The sequence below is a fragment of the Malania oleifera genome, chromosome 5 (genome assembly GCF_029873635.1).
Source record: "Malania oleifera isolate guangnan ecotype guangnan chromosome 5, ASM2987363v1, whole genome shotgun sequence".
In the NCBI taxonomy this organism is placed as follows: Eukaryota; Viridiplantae; Streptophyta; class Magnoliopsida; order Santalales; family Ximeniaceae; genus Malania; species Malania oleifera.
This window is the reverse complement of record NC_080421.1, coordinates 66052196-66079150: the sequence shown is the minus strand read 5'-3', so window position 1 is coordinate 66079150 and position 26955 is coordinate 66052196. Positions and strand designations below refer to the sequence as shown.

The window sequence follows — 26955 nt, the reverse complement described above, 5'->3', positions numbered from 1 at the left end:
AATTATATACAAGATCTCAAATACAACTCTTTCGAAAAAGTCAAGTTTCGAAGACATCCTTTTGATAATAAACATAGAGCTAAAATTTTCTAATCAAGTTTGAGAATCACACCCAAAATAGGTATACCTCAATTAAAAAAAGACGAAAGGTGCACCTTTCATACAAATGCACAACCCTCGAGTGTCATACTTCAATCTTTTTAAATTTTGATATTTTAGACCAAGTTTCAAGACATTTTAGGCATGCCTTACCTTGAGACAAACCTCAATTAAACATTTTTAAACCTCGATTACAAGAATGAGAGGACATGTCTAAACATCAAACATTTTTTTTTATTTTTAATAATGTTTACATTTTCGTGTATGTATATATATATATATATATATATATATATAATAGAAACCTAAGTTAAATTTATTAAATTTTCATTAATTACTTTAAATTTTACGTTTTAGTTTCCGAATTGCACAATAAATTTAGTAAATTATGCATTTAAAACGTTATACACTCGTATATTTTAAACTAGTACAGATCACGGAATCTCTATCCATATTTTTAACAGCGTCGAAAGAAAGCCTGGCATTCCAAGCTGGTGCGTGCAAGCGACAAAACAGACTTTCCACTCTATACAAGTGATGCACAGATTCGATTTAAAATCAATTTACTTGCTAACTTCAGAAGGGTTGAGGTTCCACACCCGCAGAAATTTGCTAGACAATGAACAATCTCAGAGCAGTTGTGTTCAGGTGCTAAGCTTAAGCGCAGCCAAAAGCTTGTGGACATAAATTATTCGCCCCCTCTTCATCAATCCCTCTCAGTCCGGGAAAAATATCCATGGGTGTCAAATGGCTTATTCCTGGCAGCAGTATCGCGGAAGTCTGAAGCAGTCCCTCCAGTCATGGGTGCAAATGCTGTAAGCAAGTAAATAAAAGCCATGAGCAGAGCATTGCAGATGGACCTGACTTCAGAAAGATAAACAAAAAATTGGGAATCTAAAAGCCGAAGATAATTATGTAGATTAATTTGTTAAGCCCATTACTAGATTAGAATGAATCTCCTCAAAAGGAAGAAAACGCATGAAAAAAAATAAAAGAGTTCAATTCATGAGATGCATAAAGAAGCAAAGCTAGCACCTTAGCCACCCCATCTCTCTCTCTCTCTCTCTCTCTCTCTCTCTCTCTCTCTCTCTCTCTAAAGTGTGAAAAGTGCATGAGGAGCTTCTCGGGCTCGTCCTGCATAGATGCACTTGAGGTTGGGCATTTGTTCGGCTATCAAAAGCAAGCTACGACAACTCTATCAAAAGCTAAAAGGCTGGCGAGTTCTGGTCAGATCAAAGGTTATTATGCGAATTTTATGTTTAATTTCAGTGCACATTGCATGCTAAATTTCCTAGTTGCTATAAAATCATCTTCCACGCTTGACTACAAAAACAATATTTACTGGAATTATGGCACAATGAAGAAAGTAATTTTTCATGTTCTTGGATTGTTTAAACATGTATAATGGTTACAAATAGAAGAAAATATATTATTCACGGTTCCATTGCTCCCACAAAGCTAACCTAAGTTGGTCATGCATGAAATGTTCTTGTCACCACCATGATCTTCAGTGCTTTACAAGCCCTTCACTTATGGCCATGTGAACACCATGCATGACTGAGCACTCATCAACTATTAGTGTTGCTAACAAAGGTAGCAGCTCTCATTGGATATTAGCATGTATAATTTCATTTAAAGTAGTTTAAACCACGGATGGCTGCCAACGAAGATACAGCAGAAAAATTTTAAAACTTCCAGCATTATTGAACTGTTCAAGGGTTTCTGTTTTGGCCCTTTTTTCCACCCACTACTGGCAGTGAGGTTGACCACCCAGGGGAGAGGCCATGCTAACACCACCATGGTTGATGGGGCCCAGGCCCCAAGGCAGCAGTTGATAGAGGCAGTCTCGGTTTCCTCATGGGGTTTCAACAGCTAAATTAGGGCACCTTTACATGTATCACACAAAAAATCATAAGTTTTTAGAAATTATTTAATTTTATGAAATATTCCTAAAACTATTCTAAAAGTATTCTCTTTCCTTCAAAATCAATTTTTTATTATGAAATTGTTTCATAACATAATCAATAATTAGATTGTTTCTTATTTTGAAAGGTGACTAGGCCAGCCTTGTGATATTGTTCTCAATAGTTAACTTCATTCCCACTCAATCTGAATTATTTCTAAGAGTAGCTTTTTTGGAAATCATAGGCCAAATTTGTTTGGACCAAAATAACCCTAATATTACCATAACAATAATCACACTTCTATCCTTATTGTTTGCTATTCAATATAATTAGATAATAATACAACAAAAAAACCAAGCCTTAGTCCTACTAAGTGGGGTCGGCTATATGAATCATTTTCCGCCAATTTATCCAATCATGGACCATTTCTTTTGATAGATTCAAGAATATTAAATCCTTACTCACTATCTCCTCCAAAGTTATTTTAGGTCTACTCCTACCCTTTTCTACTACCCCCCATAGTAATTAAGTCACTTTTCCTCACAGGTGCACTATAAAGCCTACGTTGCAAGTGTCCATACCATCTGAGTCGTCCCTCCCTTATCTTATCTTCTATAAGAGCTACACCAAACTTACCACGAATATGTTCATTCTTTAATTTATCTTTCAATGTTATACCACTCATCCATCTAAGCATCCTCATCTCGGCAACTATTACTTTTTGGATATTATGTTTCTTCGTCGCCCAACATTCCGATCCATATATCATAGCTGATCTTATAGCTGTTCTATAAAACTTCCCTTTCAATTCTAAAGGTATTCTACGATCACATAGCACACTTGAAGTACTTCTCCATTTTACCCAACCTGCTTTAACTCTATGCATTGCATCATTTTCAATTTCTCCTTCAACTTGCATAATAGATCCAAGGTATCGAAATCTACAAGTGCTATTTATTTCTTCATCATCAAGTTTAACTTTGTCTCCAATATTCCTCCTATCATTACTAAAATTACATTTCATATATTCTGTTTTATTTCTACTTATCCTAAAGCCTCTAAATTCCAAAACTTCTCTCCATAATTCTAACCCAACCTCTACTTCATCCCTAGTTTCATCAATTAATACAATATCATCTGCAAACAACATACACCATGGAACTGTCTTTTAAATACTCTTAGTCAATTGGTCCATCACTAAAGTAAAAAGATAAGGACTCAAAGCAGATCCTTGATGTACACCTATGATAATTGGAAATTCTCTAGTTTCTCCATCTATAGTCCTTATACTAGTCATTACTCCATCGTACATATCCTTAATGACATCGGTATACCTACAACATACACCTTTTTTTTCTAAAACCCACCATAGAACTTCCCTAGGTATCCTATCATATGCTTTCTCAAGGTCAATAAATATCATATGCAAGTCCCTCTTCTTTTCCCTAAACTTTTCCATTAATCTTCTTAAAAGATAAATAGTTTCTATAGTAGATCTCCCAGGCATAAAACCAAATTGATTTTCTGAGATCTTCATTTCTAACTTTAATCTTTGTTCAACTACCCTTTCCCATAGTTTTATCGTATAACTCATAAGTTTAATTCCACGATAGTTATTACAATTTTGAATATCTCCTTTATTTTTGTATATAAATATTAAAGTATTTTTCCTCCATTCATCTGCATTTTCTTAATTTTTACAATTGTATTAAATAAATTAGTTAACCATATAATTTCGTTATCACCCAAGCATTTCCAAACTTCAATTGGGATGTTATCTGATCCCATAACTTTCCCATTTTTCACCTTTTTTAGTGCAAACCTAACTTCGTTAACTCTAATTTTGCGAATAAATCTTATATTTTTAGTCTTTTCCTCATTTGACAATTCTAAGTTTAAGCCTTCTAAATGGTTTTCGTTAAACAACTTATTAAAGTAACTTCGTCATCTTTCTTTAATATCTTCGTCATTAACCAAGACAATATCATCCTCACTTTTTATATATTTTACATTTCCTAAGTTCTTGCTCTTCCTTTCTCTAGTTTTAGCAAGTTTAAATATATCTCTTTCCCCTTCTTTTGTACCTAATCTATCATACAAACTATTAAATGATCTATATTTAACTTCACTAATGGCCCTTTTTGCATCTTTTCTTGCCTCCTTATATTTTTCAAAGTTATCTCTATTTCTACATTTTTACTATGTTTTATACTAAATTCTTTGTCTTTATGATTTTTTGTACATCTTTATCCCACCACCAACTTTCTTTGCTCTTCGAGAATCTTCCCCTTGATTCACCTAAAATCTTTTTTGCTATCCTTTTAATAGAGCCAGCTAATCTATTCCAAAGAGTATTTGTATCTATCTCATCCTCTACGGTCCAATCCTCATCTTTGATCATTTTATCTTTAAATTTTATTATATTTTCTCCTTTTAGGTTCCACCATCTAGTTCTCCTACACGGGTTTATTTTATCCTTTTTCTTCCATTTTTCAATACATATATCTAACACTAAAACTTTATGTTGTGGGGTTAGGCTTTCATCTGGAATAACTTTACAATCCTTGCATGATAAACAATCTACCCTCCTAGTTAAAAAATATCTATTTAACTTCTATTTTGTCCACTTTTAAAGGTTATTAAGTGTTCTTCTCTCTTCTTAAAGCAAGTACTCATTATACTAAAATCATATGACATAGCAAAGTCTAAAATCATCTCCCCAGACTCATTTTTGTCTTCATATCCATATCCTCTATGTATCCTCTCATAATTTTTATTATCTCTTCCAACATGTCCATTCAGATCTCCTCCTATAAATATTTTCTCAGTCCCTGGTATGCCTTGTATAATATTATTCATATCTTCCCAAAATTGTCTCTTAAGATTTTCTGCTAAGCCAACTTGAGGAGCATAAGCACTGATGATATTATTATCTCGTCCTAATACCATCTTTATTTTTATAATTCCATCTCTTACTCTAGTTACATCCACAACACTATCTTTTAAGTTTTTGTCTATAATAATGCCTACTTCATTCTTATGTTTTTCTTTTCCAGTGTACCAAAGTTTAAATCCTGATTTATTGATTTCTCAAGCTTTCTCCGCCACCCACTTAGTTTCTTGAAAGCAAATTATATTAATTCTTCTTTTAATCATTGTATTCACAATTTCCATGCTTTTACCCGTAAGTGTTCCTATATTCCAAGTTGCTAATCTAATCCTAGTTTCCTAAACTAACGTTTTTACCTACCCACATCCAGAATGATGCAAGAACCCTCGCATATTTGACACCGTACCCGGGCGTCAACACGAGCGTCACTTCGGGGCGACGACCTAGCCCACCCTCGCCCACTTTTCGCTACACCCGGGTGGTTCAAGTGCAACGCGTCGCTCATAGGGGACACCCAAAAAAATATTCGGTAATGATTCATATCATAGTGATCTGACAAATTTTACACTGCTGTCAGCTACGTAACGCAACCCTCCTTCTTAACCCAGGCTTAGGACCAAGTGTGTGTGAAAAAATTAGGACATTAAGTGCATCACAGGCGGAGTTATAATTAGATAATAATAACTAATGGGTAATTATGGAAGAGATTTTAAAAATGATGATATTAATATTCGATTTCCATGTGTTGTAATTTTTGAATGTGGCTTCCATCTCACCTCTCCTTTATTCTCAATGTCTTTGACCTCCCTCCTTAGGTAACTTGCCATCTCCCAACACTGAGCTATCCTATTCTATGATACATTGTAACTAGTATAGGTTAGTTCATTAGGAGGAGAACTTTGCTTGAAGATCCTAAATGGAAGATGCCAGCATGCAGATCCGTGCGGGTGAAGATTATACTAAGACTAATCCTATGGAATATGCAATTTCTCACAACATCCCTAGATTTAGATTCGACTTGGTGGTACAACTTTTTAGCTCAATTTGTATCTCTATAGAAGTCCATAATCATCATAGGCCCAAAATTAACTGTTAATTAACAGGGCCCTATTGGCCAAAGATAGTTGTCGGTCCTTATATAATATCATTATGCTCATGACTCGTAAATTTTATGAGAAAATAAGTTCTCAAAAGAGACTAGTGGGCACATAATGCCTTTAAGTGGAGTCTATAATTAGATAACTAATTTTATTTCTTGCACATTGTAGAGCAGACCTCGATAATGGGATCAGACTAAAGATCTAAAACTCTCCACCAGAAAGAATGTTAAGTTGTGACAAAAGGTGTTATGAATACCATTATTGTAGCCCTCCATATTATAGGGTATTTAGAGTTTCCGCTGTAAGTGCGTTGGCTGCAAATATGTGGGACTGCTTATCTAGAGAGAAACTAATCTATTTAAATATTAAATATCATGGGATAGGTAATTTTTTTGTAATGGCAAGAGAATATATTTCATTAATAGGAGAAGAAATCACAAAGAAGAAAATTAGGACATCTCCCATAAAAATTCTAGAACAAACCAGAAGAAAAAACAAAATATAATGAAGAAAGAAGAGGAAAAAAATCAAATCAAAAAGATTCCTCCAATTTCATTGAACTTCCGTGAACCTATCTCCCTTAGAACACCAAAAACCAATGCACCATAGAAGGCCAAGTACTGAATCTTTTCCCAAACCAGCTGCCAATTCAATTTTTTCCCCGAAAAGATCCATGTGTTACACTCCAACCAGAATCCCCACAACACTACAAAAATACCACATTGCCATAGTACAGCCCTATCCTTCCTTCATCCAAAACCCTCAAATGAAGTAGCCAACAGCGGATGCCAGGCAAACCCAATTTTCTCCCAAAATACCAAATAAATTATTCCAGATCCTCCAAGCAAAATCACAATGTAAAAAAAGATAAAATGCTATTTCAGATTTGTTAGATTACCACTTTACCTAAAAACTTAAGCTGTTAGGTTGTGAGCCAACAATGTATATCCAGCTTTAACAAGATTCAAATAGCAAAGCACACAAACATCGGGAGATATAGCCTTCAAAAGTCTCCTAGTTTGCAAAGTTACTAGAATTGATTTTATTAAGCACAATCAGCCAAATAAAAGCCTTAATTTTTGGGGGTACTTCGGCCTACCAAATAAGAATATAAAGGGAAAAAAGAATGGGAATGGATCTAGAAATCAAAAAATGATTTACAAGAATAAACTCCTAAATGATCCAAATACCAAGACTGAACATCCCTATCTGAAGAAAAAATGGCAATTATTCAATAAAGATAAGAAGGATGATGGTTCCACTGGCACTCTATCATTACAAGATCTTCAAAAATGAAATTCCAAAAGACCAAAGGACTAACTGGATCAATCACAGAGAAAGAAATCACTGTATTCTGCCCTGAGCTCAACCAATAGAGATGAGGAAAAGACGTGGATAAAACATCATTCCCCAACCACGGATCTTTCCAAAAACGAATCCAAGAACTCCCCCACCTCAAATTTAATGTGAGGAGTGAATAAGGGATAAATCTGAGAGATAGATCTCCATAGAATCTCAGAAGAACATTGCAAACTAACACTGGTATCTCACCCATTCTTACCCAACCCAAACTTATTTCTAATAACTCTATGCCAAAGGGGATAATCTAATAGGTGAAAATGCAATAACCATTTAGTGAAGACAGCAATGTTTTAGACACCAATTTTCCAAGACCCAGCCCTCCCTCCAACTTAATCTTGCAAACCTCTTCCCAACTTACTAAATGATCCCTATGACCCTCAACTCCAAACAAGAAAAATCTCATAATTTTCCCCATCTTATTAGCAATCCCCACTAGAATCTTAAAAATAGACAAATAATACAACGAAATACTAGAAAAAAAGAAAGGATAGGTAATTGCAAATTTCAAGAAACTATTGCAAGGGGTTAATGATTCGATCAAGTACATCAATGGCAGATCTAACTTGTTAAAGACTATATAACGCAAGAAACTATCATGTGAAGATTATAAGACCTTGAAGACCTAGGATGATTGGAACATACTTTGTGTCGTTTTTTTCACAAGATTTAAGATCCCCTCCCCCCTCCTCCACCTAGGAATGACATTCCCAGAAATCATATTTCTCAGAATATATCACTGAATGTTGCTGTTTGGTTCGTTTTACAAGATTCCTGGACTGTACACAAGATGGCTATGTCTATGTTTGGTTCAACATGGGAATCTTATCTAACAATTCAATAAGATTACCCCCATGAGCGTCATAAAGTATGAAAAATAATTATATTTTCACGACATAGGAAGATATTTATTTTAAGGGCAAAAGACACTAACCTCCCCTGAGGTTTGGTAAAAAGACAATGGCCTCCCCTGAGGTTCCGAAAATTCTAGGGACCTTCCATAAGGTTTCAAAAATCCCAGGAACCTCCCCTAAGATTTGTAAAAAAGACAACGAACTTTCCCTTGTATTTTGTAAAAAGACATTTTTTTTAGGAGAGGTCTATGTCTTTTTGTCAAACCTCAGGGGAGGTGAGTGTCTTTTGCCCTTATTTTTAATATTATAATGTTATGTTATTAATATTATAAAATATTGTAATAAATTATGTTATCATATCCTAATATAATAGTATTACACACCCCAAATCTTGAAAGATCCAATGAACTAAAGAGCCCCTTAAGAAGTACAACGAAAGAGTTACCTACTAAAGAAGAAATTATTATGTGAGGCATGCTATCAAATGATGGGTTCCAATCCCCACCAAGAGATTATTCCAACAAAGTCTTCGAATTCCATCAAAACGAGAGTATAAGATTTGATAAAAGAATGAAAGGTGTGATAGAGATGTTTTCATTATTCCCAATAAGATAGCTTGTTAACAGACCGCTTCTTCAAAAGTACACCCCCTTCATTCCACTCATAACAATCCAATTATTTCTCCATAGATTTAAAGACCAAAATCAAATAATTAATTAAAAATAAATTAACTAAATCAATCTATTTATTGTGTATTATCATAGGAATCTTCAAATCCTTGTCTAAGATACTTGTGACTCATCATCTTACTAAACTAAATTTCTTTTGGATTAGCTAAGGAAACTCCTTAAAATGATTTTGGCTACATTTGGGAGTTTCATGTAATGTCTAATCCTCATAATAGAATGGTAATAGTATTAGAATTTGAGCCCTTACCAAAATAAATAAATAAATTAAGTGTTGCAATCATAACACAACCTGTTGCATGATTGATTTACTTTGTAAATTATATATCCTTATATACAAAACCTATAGCATGATTGACATATTTTCTAAATTATTACATCCTCATACAATTTTTATTACATTCCCATCTTATTTCATTCAATTCATAGGAATAGACACTCCACAAATCAAATGTAACCTTTGAGTTATGAAAAGATCTCACCTTAAATGGTCCCATACCCAAGAACCTAACAGAAGAGCGTACTGAAGAGGCAAAGACTACTCTTAAGAAGTGAAGAGATGATGACTTACACACAAGATGCTACATGCCAGCATTTGGTGTTTAACGAGCACCTACAGCAACAAGATAGCTTAAAGAACTCATATGTTATCAATCTATTTTTTGTGTATTATCATAGGAATCTTCAAATCCTTGTCTAAGATACTTGCGACCAATCATTTTACTAAACTAAATTTCTTTTGGATTAGCTAAGGAAACTCCTTAAAATGATTTTGGCTACATTTGGGAGTTTCATGTAATGTCTAATCCTCATAATAGAATGGTAACAGTATTAGAATTTGAGCCCTTACCAAAATAAATAAATAAATTAAGTGTTGCAATCATAACACAACCTATTGCATGATTGATTTACTTGGTAAATTATATATCCCTATATACAAAACCTATAGCATGATTGACATATTTTCTAAATTATTACATCCTAATATAATTTTTATTACATTCCCATCTTATTTCATTCAATGCATAGGAATAGACATTCCACAAATCAAATGTAACCTTTGAGTTATGAAAAGATCTCACCTTAAATGGTCCCATACCCAAGAACCTAACAGAAGAGTGTACTGAAGAGGCAAAGACTACTCTTAAGAAGTGAAGAGATGATGACTTGCACACAAGATGCTACATGCCAGCATTTGGTGTTTAACGAGCTCTTACAGCAACAAGATAGCTTAAAGAACTCATATGTTATTGTTAATCAATAAATTCTATAGAGAACATATCGCATAACTAGGTTTGACATTTCAAAGAACCTCTTTGAGGTTAGGATGACCTGGAGATCATTTGCCTATAAGCATGAATAAAATGATCAACTACATACAACAGTTGGATAGGCATGGAGTGACCATGGATACTAAGTTATCCGCAGATTTGATCTTAAAGTCACTGCTTCATCTATTCTCCCAATTTGTGATGAACTATCGTATGGACAAAATGAACTGCTCTCTCCAAAAATTTTAGAACATACTGCAGTCAAGACTATGAAAATTACGAGTAGCCCTACAATAATAGATTCCTCACCTTTGCTAATTCAATCAAACCATATTATAATGAAAATGGACTAGCACAAGTCAATCAACAAACAACTATATAAAAGGATCACCTACTTTTTTTCCTTGGCAAAAAAAGACAAACTATCAAGCTAGCTTCTCGATATTAATGTCATTATCCAATCCACAACTTGTATCACTAGTATCACTATAAAAATCACCAATGACTTTATTAAATCTGTCTTAATAATCACTACCATCATTATTACCATTGAATGCATTAGTATGTTAAGTATCTATCTTCATTCTCAACCTAAACATTAGTCTTTGAAGTTGCACCACTTTATGAACATCAATGAACATACATACATACATACATACATGCATATAAATGTGTATGTGTGTGTGTGTGTGTGTGTGTGTATTGATAGATAGGAAAAAGAAAATTCATTGAAACTAGCATGGACAAACAAATGTAATAAGGGAAAACAGTTTGTCCAACATAAGAGGAGGGGGGGGGGGGGGGGGGGGGGGGGGGGGGAGCCAGCATCATCTTAACAATGCCACCTATAGAAGTCACATACCACATTCTGTGCCAAAGAAGATCCCTTCACAATCTCTTTCTAGAAAGTATTCTAGCATTTCTTTCAAACCAATTTCCCCATAAAACTGCACAGATAGAACACCTCCACAGCCTCTCAAAGTCCTTGCCTTTCCCAAAACCAAAGAAAAAAATACTCAAAAAAGCTCCTCCACCAAGTTTTGGCAGACCAGTCTTCACCTAGAACACGAAATAGTGTGTTCCACAATCCCCATCTGAATGAACAATGTAGAAATAAATGAAGAAGCATCCTTAGAGCTACTCCCAGACAAGATGTATTTGGAGATAAAGCTTTAGAAGAACTACTACACAACAGATTGTCAGCGCTAACTCTACTGAGGGGCCGCCAGCCAAACAAATGCTTTTATCTTAGAAGAAACTCTGGCATCCCATATGCCCCGAAAAAGAGAAAAAGGAACATCTTGCCTAACTAGATGAGAAAAGAGAGATTTACACAAATAATGCCCCAATGTATCCAAATTCCAAATTCTAGTATCACTCGTATCGGAGATATAGCTACTCTCTAGCACAATGAGCAAAGAAGAAAGCTCCTCCAACTCCCTTATCATTCAAAACCCTTATAAAATGAAAATGCAAGAGGAAGAATCCCTCTCAAGATTAAGGAGGAAATCAGATCATTATTGTGAGAGAAAAAGACCATACAATTGAGGAAAGGAAGAGGACAATGCAATCTCCCCCACCCAAATGTCTCCCCAAAACCTAATATGATTGTCTCTAGTCAAATGGAACTTTGTTAGAGGGAGAAAGAAAGGTACACCAGTGAAATGAACCTCCAATGACTCCAAGGATTTGCATCTCATTCCTTTGTAATCAAAATTTACTTTTTATAACTCTGCGCCTAAGGGAATTAACCTCTAAGCAGCACAACCATTTAGCCAAAAGGGCAGTGCTTTTAGACACCAAATGACCGAGACCCAACCCTCCCTCGTCCTTCAACCTGCACATCACCACCCATTTAACTAACATCTCTCCTATCCCCTACACCTGACCAAATAAATCCCTCATAACCTTTTCAAGATTTGGGGCCACCCCTCTTAGAATCCAAGTAAAGAGGAATAGTAGACAAGCTGGCCTGTATAAGTGTAACTCTATGCCCTAAAGAGAATAATGCACCCTTCCACGCATCGAACTGCTTAGATATCTTAGACACCATCTAATCCCAAAAGGCTAAAAAGCAGGGCTTTCCTCCTAAAGGAACACCTGAAAGTCAGGCCACATTTAAATCCCAATCACAGCTAGGGAGGTTGGCTCCAAAACCATTTCAGAGCTAAGATTAATTGCGCAACACCACTCTTCACCAAGTTAATTCTAAGATTAGAGACCCTCTAAAAAATCTGCAATCCTAGTGAAGATATTTACAAAAGAGTCAACATAGTAATCTAAATTCTAAACAATTATGGTCTCGTCAGCAAACTGCAAATGAGAAACCACCAGCTCCTCTTTGCCCACCTTAATACCCTGACAGCCCCCCCCACCATCCATAGCCAATCTATCATCCTACTCAAAGCATCCACCACAAGGAAAAAGAAATGCAGGGATAGAGGATCCCCTTGCACCTTCAAGATGATCTCAAATACTCTTTAGGCTGCTCGTTAATTATTACTAAAAAAGAAGCACAAGGATAAACACCAAGTTGCCAATTCCTCCGCCTATCTCCAAAGACTTTTCTCCTAGCCAAGAACTCCCAACTAACTCCATCATAAGCCTTCTCAAATCTAATTTGAACACAATACCCTTTTTTCTTTCTTTTTTTTATGATGAAAATCCAACACCACCTTATAGGCCAATGTCTGAGACCTTAGTGGACCTACTTTTATTTGGCACTACTGTGATATGCTCTTCCCCACCTTTCCATTACCATGAAACTTATAAAACACCCTCATTAAATCCTCCCTCACCACACCCCAACACTACCATGGAGGAAAAAAATAAATAAAAAAATAAAAATTATAAAAAAATAAAAAAACCTATGTTCATACCATCCAACCCTGGAGCCTAATCCCTCTCTAAGCTATACAGCACCTCCTCCACCTCAAAAAGCAGATCCAACCAAGGCATCTGTGTGCCTTAAATAGGACTCCATTTCAACCCCTCAATTGTTGGCATTTGTAAGTCCTCCTTGGTACAAATCTTTAAAGGAATTACTATCAAGTGAACATCAGTCACTATATTTTGAGTTACAATCCCACTCCCTTGCCCACTTAAAATTAGTTTTACTCCTAACCTCCTTCAATATCAACCGAACATCACTCACTATATTTTGAGTTACAATCCCCACCCTTATCCATGTAAACTTAGTTTTTTGCCTCCAACTCCTAACCTCCTTCAATATTACACTCTCTAACTCATTCTTCAAACCAACACACTTCATTCCTTCCTCCACCACAAGCTCACCCTTAATCTATTTCCTATCTAGAACACTCAACTCACCCAAAATACTCATGTTTTTCAACTTCTAAATTCCACTTCTTTAACACCTCTTTAATCGCCTTAAGCTTCTTCATAAGCCTAAAACTCTCCCAATCTAGAACATGACAACTACTCAAGCTCCTTCAAATAAATGATGAAAGCAGTGGTGATCCATCCACATCTTCTCAAACTGAGAAGTAGGCCTCTGCTCTACCTTTCTAGGCTCCAGCCACACAGGATATTGATCTGAAACACGTCTAGCTAGAATTTCTCAACCAAGATCAAGAAACTCATCCTCCCAACCAACACCTAAATGAAGTGATCTAACCTACTATCCACCTTCTCTAAACCCCTACTAACCAAGCGAACAAAGCATTCTATAATTTTTAAAGGAATATCTTGCAGCCCACACTCCCTAATGAACCTATAAAATTTTTTCATGCAAGAAGATAATCTCCTACTCCGTAGTTCTTATATTGGGAGCTTTCTTCCCTAACTACGCCCCTAGGAGAATACAACCCCCAACTCCTCCCACAACAGGGTCTAGTAGGACCATAACAACGTGAACCACCACTGCCCCCCACAAACCCCCCCCCCCCCCCCCCCAGGGGAAAAAAATCCCCAGCAGTACTCAGAATGAAAAAAAGGAGAAGAAAAAAAATCCCTACTATAATCCACCAAAGTAGCCACTTGTGTCCCACACCATCAAAATTACCCCAAATGTCCCTCATGAAGAACAATAGCCGAATCTTTTCCTCTACAAGGCCAGATTTTCTTAACTATTTCCCCATCTACACATTCTACCTTAGTTTCTTGTAAGAACAATATATCAGGAGAGCATATAGACACCAATTCCCAAACCAAACGCCTTTTTTTAGATCTCCTAACCCTCAACATTTCAACTCATTAACCTCAAGCATTTTTAGGGTTAAAAACAAGCATGGTGACCATGGTCACTGAACTTATCGCTTAAATCCAATTTGGTCACTGTAATTTAATTCCTACAACTGAAGTAATCCAACTTCTAGAATTGGTTGAATGTCATCCAAAATGCAATTTCAGTTAAAGAGAGTGAACGGGAATGTTGCAATGGTGTCCCAATCAACAGCCCCAGGCATCTAGTTAGCATCCATTCCTCATTTTCGCCTTCTCTTTTTTTCTCTGAGACTATTCTTCTTCCTCCTCATCTTCTTCTTCTCCCTTCGTTATCTCTTTCATTCCCAACTGCTGCAGAGCTCGGTGCTGACAGAGGTGGTGCCTCCTTGAACATTTTTTGCAGAAATGGCAGTGACGCTCGTTGTGTGGCAACTCTTGTGCAGCAAACCGATTTTGGTGGCCAATCACAACCCCTCTCAAACTCCTAACAATGTTCTGATGGTTACTTCCAATTCCTAATTTGTCCTCTCCCCCAAGAAATGGTTCTATTTATTAGCATCTCAGCAAGATCACACTGCCATTTGCTAATCCAAGAAGATACAGTACCCAATATAGGAGATCACTACCATTTGTCAATCCAAAAAGAAGATACAGTACTCAGTATAGTCCTATGGCAGACCAGCTAATAGATGGGTTGACATTTGAGCAGAGGCACAGGAAGGAGAGGGTGAGTGTGGGTCAGGTTTGGAGGAACCCAGATGGGCACCACTTCTTTGAAGAATGGAGCATCTGCATCAGCCTCTTCTCCGACTGCATTACCGCCTACACACATGGCGTTTGTTGCAACCAATACAATGAAAAACATCACAATTACAGTCCACTCCTTATGTTCAACTCTGCCCTGTTTTTCTTTTTCTTAAATAACTCTCTGTTTTGGTTATTCAAGAACTGCGATTGAAGTCCTGGATTTCGGAGTTCAGGATGGGTTGTGGTTGGCCACCAAAATGAGTTTTCCGCACAATGAGCGTCACAGCCATTTCTGCAAGAAATGGGCAAGGACTGTGTTGGGGCAGAGATGGAGAGCTTGAGACTAAAGTTTTTCAATCACCACCCCTGACATCAGCGAGCTTCGCAGCAGCTGGGAATGGAAGAGACAACAAAGGAGGAAGAAGAAGAAGTCTCAGAAGGAGGAAATGAGGAATGGATGCTGACTGGGACGCCAGCACAGCCTTCCGTCCACTCTCTTTAACAAGCGTTGGATTTTGGATGACATTGAACAAATTATAGAAGTTGAAGGACTTCAATTGCAGGAATTAAAGTACAGTGACCAAATTGGATTTAAGTGTCAAGTTCAATGACCTAGTTTGTCCTTTTCTTTACATGTCACACCCCCCCCCCCCCGGGCAAAAAAAAAAGAAAAAAAATAGAATAAAATAGTTTCCTGATAGAAAAAGAAATTTTATTAAAAGCAGAAGAAGGAAAGGATACAAAAAAAGGAGAACAAGAAGTTCTCTAAACACTCCAATCTCTAGTGATATCTTGAAAACAGAACCCCTTAAAACATCCAGCACTATAAGCCCAAAGACAAGCCAAGTATCAAATTCTATCCCAAATAGTCTCATTGAAAAATTCTAGCATTTGTTTTCCAGCCAAATTCCCCAACACACAGCACAAGAGCACATATCCACAACCTTTTGGCAGCCTTCCCTTCCCAAAACCAGCAAATGAAATAACCAGCAGATCTACTACCAAATTTTAGCATACCAACATTTCACCTAGCATTTCAAAAAGAGAATTCCACAAATTCCAAGTAAAACAGTAAATAAACAAGTGATACAAATCCTCTTTACTGTTCCAAGCATAAGAAACATATCCGATGACAGAGCTTTAAAGCACTCCTACTCTCCATCAGATTGTCAGTGCTAACTTATGGACAGCCAACAAAACAAATTTCTTTATCTTAGAGGAAAAATCACATCAATCTTAACAATATGTGAAAAGAAATATTTACAAGAATATTCCCCTGAAGAATCCAAAGACTAAACTCTTCAATCACTCCTATTGAAGAACTGACAATCCTCCAAAAAAAATGGGTAAAGATGACAGCTTCTCCACCTATCATTTAATACCTTCTAAAATGAAAGTCCCAAGAAAAAAACCATCCCTCTCAACAGTATGAAAGGAGGAAATCACATCATTATGAAGTTTTTAAATTTTTAACCCTCATTTTCTCTCTCACATGTCTTAGGAAAAAGACGCACTCTATGATCCTTCAATAAAAGACTCACCAATTTAGGAAAAAGACACATTCTATGATCCTTCAATAAAAGATTCACCAATTTAATCCCAATCTCCACCCATAGAACTTGAGAATCTCAATTATCTCTCACCCTCCCCCAAGGGGCAAAATGGTAATTTCCTCTCCCCCTTTAGCTCCTTCCCTTTGGCACAAAGATATATTCAGTATTTTGGCACATTACCTGGATTAGGGAAATGCTTTTCATGGGTTTATAAAATCCTCAACCTATCTCAATAAAGGTCAAATGAGATTTCCCCAAGACAGTCAAGATTGACATCTAACCCACAATATGCAGATTTTTTTATAAGATGGGATAATTGCCAAATTACCTTCCTCACAACAGCATTTTGGAGCCCTACAGCTTCCTTCAGACAGCGAACACCAACATGTACATTCACGGAGTTCCCTCAAAGGTACAAAGTCCCCCTCTCTTTCCAATTGAATAAGTCAGTTCCCCCAAATCCGTGATGCCCAAGCTAGAAGCCTCACTCTCTTTAATAATTTCATTTAAATCTAATTCATCCCTACCATGAGATTCAATCAACTGTTCCAGCGAAAGTCCTCTCTCAAATTCACTCATACTGTCAAACTCCCCTTCCTTCTCCCCACTGAACACCCGAGACGATGGAGAGCTAAACGCACCATCCCAAAACAACACCTCCTTGCTTTTAAAATTGAACTCATCATTCTCTTACCCTACATACTCTATTCCTTCAGCTTCAATATTAAATACATTGCTCTGAAATTTCGAAGCTGTCACTTTCTCCGAATGCTCCCCTGATGGAGCCCCCATCTCACAAATTTGTTCCGAGTGTTTTAGTACGGAGTTTTCAGAACTCTCGCTTCATCTCTCCTTTTCTTTTCAAATATTCAGTACCAAACTTCCCACTTCCCTCCCTTAGATTGTCATAGTTCCTCCTTCTTTCAATCATCTCCAGCTCTCCCATAGTTCTCATTGCATCCATCATCCTTCAATTTGGGCCCCCCATAAACCCTCTTTTTTCCCATTGTAAACAACTATAATTCTCGGTTTCATTTTTTAAGAGCTCGAAATTTCTTCAACCCAAACCCAATCCCATTATCTCCAGCACGAAGATTCACGCTGGGCCTCTTTAGCAACTCTTGGGCTTAGCTAAAAAGGATTGGCATTAGAACCCCCCCCCCCCCCCCCCCCCTTTCATTTTATTTAAATTAGGCCCAGAACCTACCAGCCTGAAACCTTTCTCAGACTTTGGGATACTCCACCTAACCTATTAGGCCCATTTTGCAAGGTTCTTTCTCTACCATATCCAACCCTCTGACTATAAGTTAGATAACCCAGCCCAATACCTACTATCCCATCAACCCCTTCTTCCATGTATCTATCAAAATGTAAATTTAAAATTGACTGAGATTCTTGCCCTGCAAATCTCCCTTTCCAACAGCAAGCTCCAGGGGGATTCTCTTCTCCAACCTGCAACCTGTCACAAATTTCCCAGAAAAACTCCGATCCCTCTCCAATTGAACTCCAGGTTCAAACATATCAACAAATTTTAAGTCTCTAACCTATTCTCTGAAATATTGATAGCATCTATTCAGCTTCCACAAAGTTGAAGGATCCACAATCTCTGGACTTCAATCATAAGCACCCCTGCCAATCATCAAAACTATGACCATTTGCAAGTTCATTCAAAACTCTACAAACTTCCACCATCAAGATGCTTCTTCTCGCTAAATAATTCTCAATGAAAACTTCCTACCTGAATGATAAAATTTCTCAATAGATCCCTAGATTATTTTACAAAATCCTAATAGTGATGAACACATTTAGGAATCTGAGCTTCTTAACCCATAGTTACCCTAGTTTAGCTTACCAAAACTGATCAAGTTGCCCTCGCAACCACAAACTTGCTTACCCCTGATAATAGGAGAACAAATGTTCCTCCAGTCTTCAACATAATTCTCAGCACGGGCGTGACACCTCATTGGTTTTTCCTAATAGAAAATATTTCCTATCTGCTCTGACTAGACATGAAAAAGCTATGATGTGAGGCTTCATCTTCTCCAACCCAATAACATCTAATTTGAACATTCCATAACAAGGCCTGACACTGATTAAAACAATGATCCAACTTGGTTAACATTGAATGGATTAACAGAAATTTGAATTAAGTTATGTTACAGAGGAAATTTTTGGCTATAAGGTCAAACAGGTTGAATGATGAGCCTTTAGGATTCTAGGTTCAGGGTGTGACTCCGGGTAGGATCCATGGTACACCTCTGGGTTTAATAAATTTATGAGTTCATAATTTAGTAAGGACCGCGTCTCTCATTTTTGCTTTTGTATTCCCTTCCGATGTTCTCTTTTCTTCTCAATGGGATTGAACATGAATGAAGGAGAATCTCCTCCAGTCCTTGCAAAATCAAGAAGAAATCCTTATATTTGCAACTGGAAAAGGTTGGGGATGGGGTTTCTGTCTGGAAGAAAAAATTTGATTTAGAGAGATTAGTTTATTAGTTCACTATTACAACAAGAAGGTGGGAATGCAACTGTTTATCCTTGGTATTCTCAATATTTGATCAATTAGTTTGTCATGAGAAGTTTGGCTGGACACAGTTTTGGGTCACAATAAGGGCCAATCATCAAGGTAGTTCTTGGAGTTGGGGTTATGCTTGTTTGGAAAGGTTTATTTCGTCTTCACCCCTGGGTGTTCTGATGAGAGGCGATGGCACCAATTTATAGAGTCATTGCAGCAATGGTAAGTGCTGGGCAGAGAAGCAACTCAAAAGATAGGATTATCAGTCCTTGGATCACCTAGCTCACCAAAGTTGGAAAAATGCTGTCAAGAAGGTCAAACCAAGCAATCTACAAGGGTGAGTTGCAGGGTAGCTACTGTGGCAGTCCAGTGACAGCAGATCAGGTTCAGAGAATCTTGGAGAAGATAAGGTTTGTGGGCTGGACGTATGGGTGCATACAGGCCCAAGCATGGTCTGGGGGCCTAGACTGGGTTCAGCCAGGAGTACTCAATATTACATTGCATTTGGGCCACTTAATAAATTTTAAAGGGTTTGATTCAGTTGAAGTCTTTGGGTCAGCGGTGGTTGCTATTAGAAGCAAGGCCCAATATCCAAATCATGCTTTAGAGCCCAATTTCAGGACCCCAAAGATCAGTGATGGTCCATATAGTCGTGGTCTTAAAGTTCCATGAATTTTCAAAATTTTTGCTTTCCATTGCCCTCAAAGTCAAAATGGCAGTCAATTTCTATCTTGCAAAATTTCTAAGAATCATCCGAAAGTTATCCAAATCTCGAGTTTTAGTGAAATTTTTTCGCAATTTATCTATTGAATGAAATTTTCTTGGAATTTAAATTTGATATTTAAATCCAAAAACGGAATTTCTCTCTTTTTTTATCTTATTTTTATTGAAACCAAAAATTATTACCAAAGCTTTTGAAATAATGTGAAAAGCCCAACTACAATATTAGCCACATAATTTTAACTGACCATTTGTGTCTAAATTATATGCATTTGTGTAATTAACAAATAATACTTAATATTAACTGAAAATGTCTAATATGATTATTATATTACAGCTACTGCACCTTATATACACAAACATACGTATCATTGATGTATTTGATTTATGATATTTTAGTTCTAAAACTTGCATTATTATGTTTAATAGCCATTTCTAAAGCTTCATAAAAGAATTCAATGCTTTATTATTAATTTCCATCATTTTTTAAAATAGAAATTGAAATTTCCATCAAAATTTCCATACTTTCGAAGCTTCAAAATTTTAGTCGAAATCAAATTGAACACCTTGCATATGGTGATAAGCCCATTCAAAATGTGATACACCCGAAAGGAATTTGGGTTATTAAGAATCATGATTTAGAGCCTAATTTCAGTGCTCCAAATATCAGAGATGGTCCTGATTGCAACCAAGCCTATTTAACATGTTCTAAGGCAGAAAGGGGTTGGGTTTCTCTAGTATGAGTGGGTTGCCAACAGGGGAGAGGGTCAACCAGACCTCATTTGCATGACATGTTCTAAGGCAAAAAGGGTTGGGTTTTTCTACCATGAGTGGGTTGCCAATAGGGGAGGGGATTGACCATACCTCATTCACTTGAGTCAGGTGATGTTCCCAATGAAGCTCTTGTTTCTCAGATGGGGGTCTTGATTTGTCATATATTATGAGATCAGGCAATTTTATCATCATAGCTAATGACTCGGGAACATAAGTAGAAAAGGACAGCAATCATTGAGCAGAGGATCTCAAAAAGCATTTTTGTTGAATGGAAAACATGAAATTTTAAACAAGGACCAAGGACCAATCGCAAGAACATGAGGCTTGTGTGAAAGATATCCAGAGAAATATTGAGGTTGTAAGGATAGCCCCATTACCACTAGTGATGGGAAGAAGGCTGGTTATGCTGGGGTTAGTAAGGTATATTCTTCTCAATGGTCTAGGCCAGTGCTGAAATAAGAAAACATTTTTAAGAGAAACATGTCAATGCTGATATATTGACATTCAAGTCTTCGAGAAAAAGCTCTGGGGGCCTGGGAAAATTGTGTACCATGGAAACACTGGGCCCTCAGCAGACTGGATGAGGTGTGAAAGAATGTGAGGGAGGTTGTTCTAAGAGCAAAAAGAAACGAGGTGATAGTTTGAGAATGAGAGTGACTTTGAAAGTGAGTTTTCTTGTAAGATCAATTGGTCCAGGAATAATATGGGTATGCTTCAGATTCATCCAATTTAGGTGGTGATTCCTCCCAGGTACCACCAATCCCCTTTGAAAGTCTGGAAGGTAGTCCTATTCTTATGGAAGATGTTGTGTGTAAAGAACAGGATGACCAGCATGATATTGTTCAGACTAGGGATGATGCTTTTTCTGTGCCTACTTCGCCACTGGTAGAGACAAATGAAAAGGATATTGAAGCTCAAAAAATGGTGGATCATGGGACTATGGTTGTCTGATCAAGCAGGTCAAGTTGTTAGTTTGGATGGTGACAAGAGTAAGGTGAATAAAGTTTGGCACAAGCTAGCTAGTTTGAAGTGCTTGATAAATTATGATGGAAAATAAGATGGGTAAAATTGTAAAATTGCTCTTCCTAGGGCATCATGAAAGAGGTCCTGACTTATTAGGATGAGATGAGACGTCCGTTGACCCAAGTAAACTTAGACCACAAGAGATGTTATTCTTACTTTATTACCTTTGCTGATGATCACTCGCATTTAGGATATCCATAAATTATAAGGTACAAGCTAGCAACCTTCTAAATATTCAAAGAATTTGGAAATGAGTAGAAAAACAAACTAGAAAGAGTAGTAAGTTGCTAAGACAGGATTGAGGCAGTGAATGCCTTGGTACTGAGTTTCTGAAAACTCAGGAAATAATATTGTCACAATAAACCCCTTCGACTACACCACAACCTAACGGTGCATCAGAAAGAATGAAAAATACCTTGTTAGACATGTGTGATCTATGATGAGCTACACAAACTTACCTGCTTACCTTTAAGATTATGTCCTTGAAACTGCAATATTTCTTTTTAATGGGTTCCTTCCAAATCAGTCACTAAGACATCTTAGGATGTGGTGTACTGGTGTGAAAAGAAACCCAGACTTAAATATGTCAAGATATGGGGATGTCATACTTATGTTAAGAAACAAGAGTGGAAATTTTGGAAGCTATGTCTGGTAAGTGTAGGTCTGTGGGATATCCCAAAGAGTCATTAGAATATTATTTTTCTTATTTTGCTAGCAAACAAAGATTATTGTTAGCAAGCAATACACATGCCACCTTCCCTTAAAAAAAAGGTTTACTCAAGGTGGAGGTGTCTTAAAGAAATATCCAAAGAACCAGAAACTAACATTGAAAGACAGGAAGTCCCCATTGTCATTGAACCAATAGAGACACTACTTCCCTGCAGATCTAACAGGGGTCCCAAAGAGAGATGGAAGACAGGAAGTCCCCATTTTTGTAAAACTGGTGGAAACACAACTTCCTCTTAGATCTAACAAAACATCTAGAGTTCCAAAGAGATGGATTTCATCATGAAAATGTTGAGGAATTATTCCTTGTAGGTGGCAATGATAGTAGAGATGATTCTGCCAACTACAAAGAAGTGATTTCAAACGCTGATTCAAGAGAATGGCTTGAGACCATGAAATTTGAAACAGATTCTATATATATTTAATGAAGTGTACACTTTGGTAGATCCTCCTAAACATACAGTACCAATTGCATTGCATGTAAATGAGTATACCAGAGATAGGCTCTGACTGAAATTAAAGACCTACTAAGTTAAGATAGTCTCGAAAGGTTATAAACGAAGGCAAGGTATTGACTATGCCTTCACCTAGCACACTTAAATCCATCATGATCCACTTGCCATGGTTGCACATTTCAATTACTCAATATGGCAAACAAAGACAATTTTCTTAAATGGATATCATAAGGAAGATACCTATAAGGAGCAGTTGAAGCATTCATATCCAATGACAAGAGTCACAAGGTGTGCAAGCTGAAGAGATCCATTTATGGACTCGAGCAAGCACCTCAAAGTTGAATATTCATTTTGACGAAGCAATCCAATCCTTTGGATTCATCAAAAGCATGAATTAGAAATGTGTCTACCTAACTGATTTGTAATAGACATTGCCACCAAATGCAGCTTTACTCTTCAGCATCTTCATGGCCAACCATTCGCTTGATCATTTAGCACAAACCGAGAAAAGCTTCTAAAGAAGTGTTTCTTTGTCAATCGGCTACTTATCCCTCAGTCCAGCCCTAATTGAACATGTATTTGCCATACCACTCATGGTACAAACACTTCCAAACTCAACAAGATAAAGACTACAAAAAATGTTAAAACTCAATGCACCTAATTATTAAGGATACTAAAAATTTCATGCAAACTACTCCAACTTAAAAATCAATAAAATGATTGTGATTCATAAATCACACTACATCATTTACATGAAATAACATGGTCCAAAAAAATAATTTCTTCTAATTCTTTTGTTATCAATCTAATTATGAGTATTCCTGCAATCACACATGAAGAACCATCTTCAACTCAAGTAACTACTAAAATCGTAAAATAATGAAGAACTGACAGCTGTGAATTTCAGTTCATAAAATAAGACAATTTCTGGACATAACACCTACTTAATCCTCAAATCATTACCTGTTTTAGCACTGTTTTCAGAACGGTAACTGCAGTTTTCTGCTAGCCCCTCGCACTTTAGCTGGGACGGAGGGATCAGTAGGCACTGCAGGGTCGAATCTTCAAAACCCTAGCCTCCAAACCCTTACAACCCTAGCTGGTCTGGAGCTGAGGCGTGGAGAAAAATCTTCTCAAAGATAAAATGCCAAAAACCTCCTGGAGAAGTGGCTGAATACTCCTATTTATACTAGGCCTGAAGCTTCCAAGAGAAGCCAACTCCTATTTTGCACATAACCCCCTCTAAAAGCCACTTATCTTCTAAAGCCCCACCAAAAATAAATCCCACCACAAAATTACACCCTAAATGTTACCAAAAACACCCAAGAGCTAATCTGACCAAAATGAACCCCAAATTTTAGAAATCATAGAAATACCCCTAGCACCCACCCATAAATAGCAACACTTAATATAAGCATAAAATTAAATAAAGACTGCTGATTGCATCAAGAAGCTAAAGATCACTCTATCCCACAAAAAGTAAGAATACATAGCTTGATCATTAAATAATATAGCATTCCTTTCCATCAACAAAACCCAAAAAATTGTAGAGCACGCCCACTGCCACAGCACTTTCCTGTTTTTACTTTTGCAAAAACCACAAACACTCACCACAAAGAAGATAAATATATCCTAGGGAGACTCCCATCTCACCATTAAAAATCGAAAAAGATTATTCCAAATTTTTCTGGCCACCTAATAATGAAGAAACAAATGCTCACTAATTTCATTAGAATCTAAGCACATCATCCAGAAAAATTGTTGAAAACTTAAGTATCAAAGGATGCTTGTTGTATGCTCCTACTCAAACAGGGGCAGGAGAAATCATTAGAGATCAAGAAGGGATGGCTATTCTTCCTAATTGTAGGAAAAATTGTTGTAAATAAATTCCTCAAAAGAATAATTGCATTGTGTTCCTGAAGACATCGAAAGAGGTTTTCCTTGGCTTGAGATGGGTGAAGATGAAGAAGCCTCCTTAGGTACAGATGGAAAGGCAAGGGAGGCAAAGAAGGGACATTAAAAGATCGAACGACACACCTTTTTTGCATATTTTGGTACATTTAGAGAGTTAGGCATCTGGCAATGGAGACGTTTATTTCCCTAGATTAAGCCACCAGAGAACATTCCACATTCCGGTCCCATGATGGTTTTGGAAAGGGGTAGAAATATAGGTTGATAATGTGCTTATTCTCCCTATTATATGTGTTGCCTTCAGTTCATCTTCTAAGTTCTAAAACTGTTTTAAGAGTTTTGCTTTTTCTGGTACTTCTTGGGGGCAAGAGGAAAATTGTATATAGAAATGAGCTCAAAGTTACCACAATCCAAGCCACTCCGCTAAATATCCAACTGTTAAAACCAAGGAGAACAAGAAAACGGGATAGTAAATGAAAACTGATCACAAAAGAAGGCCAAGGATGCTTCGTCCTCAACTTCACAGAATTACTGAAAGAAAGAATATAAATCAATTTCACCCATTGTGACAGTGTCCCCGTAATATTTAAATATAATCCTAGGACAACCATTTTATAATGGTAACTCCATCATGACGTCAATACCAGAACTTGTATTCGAGATATTAAAAGTAAAATTCCTTTTCTTTATTTTGGTAGAACAAAATCAGTAGAATCAAAAAGAAAAAAGAAAAAGATAGCACATAGATATCCAAGAGGTTCACAGCATATCTTACAGATTTACAATTTAACCACATAATCTACATAACGAGGGGAATTGTCGATTGATCATACATAACAACCTGGTTCGAATTCGATGGCAAAGGGTCATTGCACTTCAACAACCCTATGATGCATGTTTCTTTACATTGAACTAGGTCATTTGAGAATCTCAGTATGAATGTTGTAGTCCAATCTCATTTTCAATGGTTCACTTTTTAACAAGTAAATAATAGCATTATGAACCATTGAATCTAAACAAAGATTGGCAGCAAATAGCAACGAACACATTATCTTTGAAAAAGAATATATTTTCAAAATATATACATTTACTAAGAATTTAAGCAATTATTTAACAGGGAAATATCCCGTGATCAAAAAATAATTTTAGCCATATATTGAAAGCATCTAAATGACCATAGTAAGTCACATCAGCAGGACCTAGTAATGCAAAGACTAAGATCAAATGCTCTACCAAGTGATATTAACCTAAAACCTGGAAGAAATAAAGAAAGACAAATTCACAATGTATTCAGCACATATCAGAATAAATATCAAAGAGTAATGATATCACAGAATCAAGTCCATAATACTTATCCAGCAATTCATAAAACCTAGAAATAAAATCAAAGAGGGAATAAAAGCAAATCCAGCTGATGATGGTCCAGTAACCAAAGGGGGCAACCAATTAAGCATGTAGAGATCCTTATTATGGAGCCATAGTCAAGATATTGAAATATAAAATCAAGTAGTCTGCAAAACGAGACAGCAAATAGTATACCAACCTTTCTCTCTCATTCTTTTCTCCCTTCCATATTCAAACTTATCTCGAATTTGGCTGACCCTTTCCCAATTTTCATCACGTCGATTCCTCCCTGAACCTTGGTCCTGCATGCAAAATCAAGTTTCGTGTTACTATCATCCAAAGGACGTTTATAGGAAATAAAAAAAGTTCTAACCTGAGATATTACATGATACAATTTATTTTAGCACAACAAATGAGTTACAAAACCACATAAATAATAGTCTATGTAACCAGGAAAGTAAGACAAAGCAACGACAACATGGAACAAAGAATATATGTGCCGCCACATTGATGTGGGTCATCCAAAGATTCCAAGGAGCCAATAAACTTTAATATTTTTTTATTTTTTTGCTTACTTTTATCACGTCTTATGGATACTCTTACTTTTATTTTTAATTTTTTTTCAGTTTAGAGGGTTTTCAATTTAGTTTTTGCTTGATCCTTAAAGGCTAGCCTAGAAATTTTCTTATTAATGAATTCAATGCAGTTTTTAAGAAATTAAATTTTGGGTTGAGAATTATTTTGTTGGCACTGTAATATGCCCTGCATCAATTGACCCAACACCACAACCTTAGGAAATGATAACTAGTCAAGTGATTGTATGTCCCTGTACCTCTTAC

The 26955-nt window shown here is 36.6% G+C and overlaps 1 protein-coding gene across 1 annotated transcript in view; it reads right to left on the bottom strand.

The window, feature by feature from the left end:
* Nucleotides 1-464: 464 nt before the first annotated feature.
* Nucleotides 465-26955, bottom strand: part of LOC131155709 (uncharacterized) — a 45753-nt gene continuing 19262 nt past the window's right edge. Inside the window, exons 4-5 of the mRNA XM_058109052.1 lie at nucleotides 26316-26418; nucleotides 465-912 (exon numbers count right to left, since the gene is read on the bottom strand). Of these exons, the coding sequence (XP_057965035.1) occupies nucleotides 806-912; nucleotides 26316-26418 (210 nt within the window). The 3' untranslated portion in view covers nucleotides 465-805. The remainder of the gene's footprint in view (nucleotides 913-26315; nucleotides 26419-26955) is intronic.